At 43.3% G+C, this 7,677-nt stretch overlaps 1 protein-coding gene across 1 annotated transcript in view; it reads left to right on the plus strand.

Moving 5' to 3' along the window:
• Positions 1-3,970, plus strand: part of CYTH2 (cytohesin 2) — a 482,465-nt gene extending 478,495 nt beyond the window's left edge. Inside the window, exon 12 of the mRNA XM_069637143.1 lies at positions 812-3,970. Coding sequence (XP_069493244.1) covers positions 812-917 — 106 coding nt within the window. The 3' untranslated portion in view covers positions 918-3,970. The remainder of the gene's footprint in view (positions 1-811) is intronic.
• Positions 3,971-7,677: the final 3,707 nt, after the last annotated feature.

Raw genomic sequence — 7,677 nt, forward strand, 5'->3', positions numbered from 1 at the left:
GTCCTTAGTAGTTTGCTGCCGTAGTAAAAACACAGATACCTTCAAGAGCTATGGAGCAGACCGACGCCATAGTACAGGTAGAGTACAAAGAATAGAGTTCCAAAAGACATAAGATTGAGTTGAAAAAAGCTCCACTCATTCAGGAATGAAAGAAAAAGGTCCAGATGTCCAGCAAAAAGTGCTGGGGGTCTCACCAGGAGAGTGTATGAAGCATAAAAATTACAAATCTCTGTAACGCTCACTGAACTTGACGACGATACAGAGAGGTGTAGTAAAAATAGTGGTCAAGCCTGCTCTTTTTGAATGTTTATATTCCAGACCCACCCTACGTAGCTTTGGGAGACAGTGAAGTTCTCACAGTGCATTAGTCAAATATAGCGTTCCTAGTTCTTCAAAAATTAATTTCGTAGTCACTTCCTATGTTTGGTCAGGACGACCATACTGTAGAATGGTTGCCGTCCTAGTCAGTGGCTGTGTTAACCCTTATTGGTTAAACCATTTGCTGTTTCATTTATACATAAATCATTTATATAATTATGGTCGCAAGAAATTCTTGATTAGTATGACTCGTGCTGATTGCTTCAGTTGCATAAAACCACAGGCTTTTATTCACTATTCTTGATCCAATGCGTTTCAGACCACATTCTTCATCAGGGATCTGCCTTTTATGCAACTTATCAAGTGATCTTCACAACCACATTGTTCTCAAGTCACCTCTTGGAAAAAGGCTAATTGGCACAATTATTAGCGTAATTTATTCTAATTATTTTCCTTTTTGTCTTTTGTCCTCGCTCCTTGCTCCACTCTGCAGGGCAGCAGTAAGCATTGATCCCTTCTACGAGATGCTGGCAGCACGCAAGAAGAGGATATCTGTTAAGAAGAAGCAGCAGCTTCAGCAGCAGCAGGAGCAGGCTTGAGGACACCGGCCTGCCTCGGCAGGCGTGGCTTACACTTCAACTGACCAATTGGAAGCACCCTGCTCTACCTTTTCTCCTTCTCTCTCAAAGCTGAAGACTTGTGACAAAGGAGAGACTTGAGACCGAGCAACTGTGTGGGTAGAGGTGAACAACTTTCACAGCCATTTATGGCTCATAACCTCAGGCGGGGCTGCTATGCCCAACCAGGGAGGGGCATCATGCCCTACCCTACTAGAAAATGTAATTCGATTCTGAACAAGTCAAACCACTAGGCTGAAGAAGCCCAATTTTTCAATGTGGAAATAGAACCGAGATGTCGGGTTTAGGTGAATTTGGTTCCGATCCTTTGTGGTCCACTACTTTTCATATGGAATGCTTACTAAACTGATCTTTATTTACTTTGATGTCGAACGCAGATATGACCAGAAAAGAGATCTGTGTATCAGTAGTTTCTGTGGCCCCCAAGTGTGAATCCCATTCTCTTGTTGGACACTGTGACACCTGTGCAATAGGACTGGAACCAGAGTAAATTCTCTTCATGAAAGGTACAGCATAGCATTGCCAACTTGCCAATTGTTCTGAATGCTCGGGCCTCAGTTGCGCTTCTGGGAACGAATCTTCTTCAAATTGTGTGCAACCCCCCTCCCCGGAGAAAGAAGAGTCCCTGCTTCTTCACAAAGTTGGTCAGAAGCAGCTGTATCTTCTGTTCCTTTTGTCGTGACTTGCAGCCTGTATGGAAACATGCTTTTATATCACTGTATCCTGCTCCGATTGCCAGCAGGTTGATGGACAAAAATTGGAGGCAGTAGGATTGTGTCACATATTTTTGATTGGGTGTAGTGGAGCGTAGCCTAGAATGTTGTTAAATAGTTGCTATCCAAGTCACATCCAGCACTAACAAATGCACAGTAAGTGTGGTGTTTTCTTTAGCGCCAGCGTATGCCAATAAAAGATGACCACACTTTGTAATGGGTGAAGCTTAACAGTATGACAATCGCAGAAATAGAATGCAGATGTGCATGATGGGGTGTGAAGAACTATACAGTGGTCGTTCTTTAGGAGAGTTTTCTTTACCCAGATCAGAGTATGAAACATCTTTCTCTGTTTGATAAGCTATGGTCATGTTTTCAGAGCAATTATCTGTCTTTTAAATTATGTTTCCATCAGACTACTAAAACGAAATGCAGGTTTTCAGGTTTCTGGATAGACAGCTGGATGAAATGAGGATTGGATGTGCTTTGTGCTTTACACATATTGATACTGTCCATAACCAAAGATTTCCCCGGTGCAGATTTCTAATGCTTTGATTAAAGTATTGGCTACTACTATACTGCCAAAGTGTGCCCGCCCCCAAACCCCTTCACATTTACATAAATAGGTTACCTGGTTTACAGGGGTCCCGGCCTCTTTTAGTGGCTGGGGTAGGTTTATGCAAAATGGTGCTACAACAAAATCTAGATCTTTCAAAAGAAATGTATGGTTGAGTACGAATTGGGGGTGATCCTTTTACTATGGGGTTTGCTGACTTAATTTTCAGTCTATAAGCACAAGTTACAATTGCTTATACTTGCTCTGGATCAGTGTTTGTTGGATATCCTAATTTCCAGCTGATTTGCAGCCCCTGAGAATCCTAGTTGTGCATCCATTTTTAAAATATTTCACATTCTGAGGAGGGGAACGAAGAAAGGATAAATGTGTGTAGTCTGGCTCAAAAAAGGCTGATCCTTGCATCCTCCTTTGAGATTGGGGTGCGTTGGGAAGCTGAAACGGTCAGGACATTTCAATACAGTGCGGTCCACAACCTGGATAAAGGTCAATGGCATTTCATATGGCTGGTGTTGATTCTGGAGCATAGACCACAGAAATTAAAGGCACAGGGTAGGTATGGTTTATTTCAAGTGAATATTTGGTAGGTTGCAGGAACGTGTATTCTTGTGACAAAATAATTAAGCAAAGCCCAGAAAGGTGGAGAGGCGCCGACCAACATGGGAGAAAGACAGGACAGTAAAGATGGAAGGGGCTGTTGTTAGCAAGATGTCAGTGATTACTGCAGGGATTCGTGTGCAGAGCACTGTAAAGTATAAAAGTACTGAAAGGGCTTTAGCCTAAAAAAAACAATGGAAGTGAACATTGGCTGTGGAAGTGCACACCTGTCAAGAGACTCTGCTAATACCCATCAACTGGCTTTTGTTAGATCTGTTGCAATAAGGTGGACTAAATATAGCATTGTTTAAAACGCATTTTTTTTAAAAGCATTCGCACTGGAAATAAACTGACATTTTCTGTAGGAGTGAACCTTTCATAGAAAAAGAATTCAAGCAGACTTCAAAAAATAAATGCTCAAATTAGACAAAGTTATCTGTTTTGGAATCGCTTTCGGAATGGCATCAACTGCTGCATGGCTTTTGAACAGGACTCATGCTGTAACCATGCCAACAGTACTTCAGTGTGAAATACAAAAGATTATAACTGAAGTCCACTTTTGCACCATTTGTAAAAAAAAAGAAAACAAAAAAACCTGTAGATGTCCAGCCAATGTTGAAACGTGATTGGACAGGGAGAATGGCGTCTGGCCTCATTGGCGCAACTTTCCAATGCCTGCGTGCTTCCGCTAGCTGATAATAAATGAATGGCAGCAAAAGTTTGAGACCTCCTGTACAATAAATAATCCACATTTTTTTCCTATTTTTCTTCCGTGATCAATTCTCCCAGGGCCAGACACAGTCACCTGCCAAGAAATTAAGATCCCGCCCCACATTGAGAGAAAATGTCGGGAGCGCTAGATCGGTCTGTGCCAAATGGTAGGTGAGAGCGCTGCTTTCTCCATTGATGCTCCAGAAACACTTAGATCGGCACGCTTATTAAAATAATTATGACTGTGAACATGCATACCAATCTTTCATTTTCAACTAGTCTTTGTCCCCTTCTGCAGGTGAAGGGAATAGTATTGTTGGATTCCTTTTTGTATTTTTTTGTAATTCTTTCTTCTTTTGTATTATTTAAAATTAATGTATGACCATTTTGACTTAATAAAATAAATATATAAAATCCAATGGGCTAAGGTCATTATATCCCAACTCTTGTGGTTGTTTCTGATAAAGTAAATTATTTTCTGTATGTCAGGTTCGTAAATAATACTGCTGAGGAGGAGTGACAGAATAATGCTTGTCATTCCTAGTGGCCTATCCGGATATTGAATTGGGTAATCAACCTCAACCTTCCACAGTACCTCTAGCAAGTAACATCTCTTTATCCGGATTGGGCTGTTAAGGGAAAGGGGAAAACTCACTCACCATTGCATGCCTAGTGGCTAATGAGTTTGGTTAGACTGGCACAATAGCAAAGTGGTCTGGGAATTGGATATAATCTAGACCCATATACGTGCATGAATTTCTGCAAGGAGTTTTAAGGCTCAATATAATTCTTCTTTTGTTTTTGCATCTACAGAATGTATTTTTCAGATTTTAAATTGGTTTGTTTCTCATGCTGTGCATAGACCACCATCCAGTGATGGCCTGGAGTATTACTTTTTGTTTATTAAGCTCTCAAGCATTGGATCTTTCATGGATTCACAAAGTATTCCCTGCCAGGCTGGGTATCCCCGCTAATAATAAAGCAGTTTTGCTTTAAAGTAAAAAAAAAAACTGCTTATTACTTATGTAGCCTATTGCTGTCTCTTTGGGTCATACTGCCCCAACCAATGACAGTGGTCCTCCTTGGCTCCACCTCTAGTGGCCATCTTCAGTTTTTACCACACATTTAAGTGTTGGTGTCCTCGTTGCTTCTCTCCTTGAAATTCAACTTTTTTATCTACTTTTGAGAAACTTTTCAAACTTTTTTTCTTCATCGGTGAAAGCTGGCATTCCCCATTCATACAACGAAATAACAAGACACCAATGGACACACCCCAGTAGGGAATGAGACCAGGACCAATTGCGAGTGAGTAAAAGTGATGCATTTATATAAAGTTAAATGGGGCACGCAGAGAACTGTGCTACTCGGAGAGCGCTCTGCCCAAGATACAGAAAATACACATTATAGTACAAAAACACGTCATTGATGACTTGTGCTATAGGGGATACAATAGGTATTGCTCATTGGTTGGAGAAGACAAGACATTACAGATCATATAATCGTGCTGCTCCAGGATTGGTCAGCGCTGAACTTGCATCTTCTTGAGGCACATGAGTCCGTTGGGCTCATCTGGGAGGGGTGCAGGGTCAGGTGATGTCCGTGCAGTTATAATTCTTGCTAACTAACACTTCATACTAGGCTATGCAAGATTTAATATGGTACATAAACTTCAACATAATCTATATCGCATGGACATTTGGCCTGGGCCACAGGGAGAGTGAAGGTACATGGGTCTGGATGCCTGCTCTAATACAGTATTTCAGAATACATTGATCAGACGTTTTTTAGATCAAACATGGGTGTTTTACTATTTGTTAGTACAGGAAAAATATATGGCCGCACGGGATTAGATATATGGGGGTGAACTAGGGTGGCACATTAGCGCGGGTCTTGCAACTGTTACAACAAAGGAAAATAAGGTTAGGGGGTTCAAGGTACGTCATTCTCAAGGAGGGGTTTGTCAGTGCGGAGGCAGATTTGTGGAGATGGATGGTTTTTCTATGGCCAGGCTTTAACCAGGTCACCCACAGGACCGTGATCTCAGAGGAAGAGATACAGTGTAAGCTTGCAACAATTTGTGCCCAAGCTTCCGTGAGAATAGGGCAGCCGTGGAGCCGGCAGAGGGGAGGAGGTGAGGGGTGGCATCCTGGCTGTGCACGTCGAGAGAAGGGGAGAGGTGTATGCTCGCGTTCAGTGTGTATGTGCGGCCCAATAGAAAATGGAGTCTGCATTTCATACAAAATGGAGTCTCGTGTCTCTTAGGCCATGCACAGTTATGAATGGGCATATCGTGTGCGTCATCAGGAATGAAGGGGGGCCTGGGAGACCCTCCCTTACATTCCCCCCTTTTGTTACTTAAGTAACGAATAATGTAAGTCTTCCAAACGTCTGTTTGTTTTCCTCAGCCACTGCTTCATGCCAGGCTGGGGTTCCCTTTATTGGCACCCAAACCCGACACACCGACCTAAGGCTTTCCCCCCTCGGTGCATACTCATCTGGGATACAGGTCATATACATACAGCACCCATATCCCGCCAGGTCTACCCATACTTCCGTGCACCATTCTAAATTATGAGGTGCTTTAATGGTGGTGTAATAGAGAGGATCTACAACGTAGCCTGTGTTTTTATTTTATTTATATATTATATCAGTCATCCTATATTTTGGCTCTGCCTCTTCTCCTGTCTGGACCTGTCCTTCATGTGTCATTTGAACCACCTTTGCTGTGTTGCCCATTATCACCATCATCATTGCACTGTTAGGAATGGATTTTGCGCAGCACCCAAGTCCCACCTGGCACACGCAGACAATGAGCAGAAAAAAGACGATGATAGGTATCCGCAGCTTCACAGCCATCCCGAGCTATGACGGGACCCACTCAAACAGATTGTCGAACCACGTGCTGGACTGCACTCGCCCTTCTTTCATTCTCTCTCCGAGGTTGTGCACGGCTGCTATTAAGTGCGACAAAGTTCCATTATCTGCATCGGCAGAGGGTACAAAAGTGCTACATGTACTTCCGATTTTTCAGCAAAGACCGCTGTCCATTGCTGTGAGATGGTCCAGGACATAGCGGTTCTGCATGGTCATCAACCACAATGCTCTTAGTTCCACCTTAATGACATTGAATGCTTCTGTGTTGGCCAGCTGTATGAGTTCCCAGCGGACTATCTGCAACAATTTTGCGTTTGCTCGAGCTTGGATGCTTGGTACAAGTGATGCAAAGAAGGTTTCTGCGGAACTAAACAACTTAAACTTGTCAGGTATTTGTGGCAAAAGTTCTGAGGATTCTGTGGAGATGTAAGTTGGTGCCCTTCGTTTCCGTGACACACTATCTCACAGCTGCTCTTCCGACAAGACATCATACGCAGGGGGTTCTTTGGTAGTTGACTAGGGTGCCTGGGGCGTCTTGGCTGGCACCCTCACCCCTTGGATATGGCTTTCTGGTATTACCACCCGGGCGGAGTGCAGCATTGCCAGAGCGCAAGTGCCCCTCCATGATGGCAGAAGGTGCAAGTACGCCTGTTTGCCACATACACAGTAAGTGTCCATTAAAGCCGCTGTTCCTTTCTTCATGTTGGGCATAATGAGCGTTTTGTTGCAGTCCTTGTTTGCACCCAAGGCATTTTCCCTTCTCCATGGAAGCACAGTTCGTATGGTATTTCACGTTGTATTTTGATAGGCTTCTCGAGAGCAGTGACCCACGTTAGTTTGGCAATGTGCTGAGACTAGACAGGAGTGCATGTGTCATTGATCCATTGGAGCTTTTCATCTGACAGTCCTCGCAAGGCCTCTGTCTTGCACATCACTTGTTCCTCCTGCCATCTGTTGTCGGCAAACATTGTCCCTTGAATCACAAAAAAATAACTCCTTGACGCATAGTACCCCTTGTGGCTTGTGGTGGCAGGTCTTTTCGTTTTGCAGCATTTGTAATGAAACAGTGTGCGCCTGATAGGTGCTTTTAATTCTACACAGTGCAAGATGTATTAAACACTGAGCCTCAGCAATAGGCGCCTCTTGTGGTAACATTTTTGGGGGTCCCGTGAGCATGGGGAATCACGGAGCACACATAGCAGCTTTCATTAGTTGCTTGCTTTGCCATTGTACTTATATCTGAATACCATTT

The sequence above is a fragment of the Ambystoma mexicanum genome, chromosome 1q (genome assembly GCF_040938575.1).
Source record: "Ambystoma mexicanum isolate Mex_15411 chromosome 1q, UKY_AmexF1_1, whole genome shotgun sequence".
NCBI classification, from domain to species: domain Eukaryota; kingdom Metazoa; phylum Chordata; class Amphibia; order Caudata; family Ambystomatidae; genus Ambystoma; species Ambystoma mexicanum.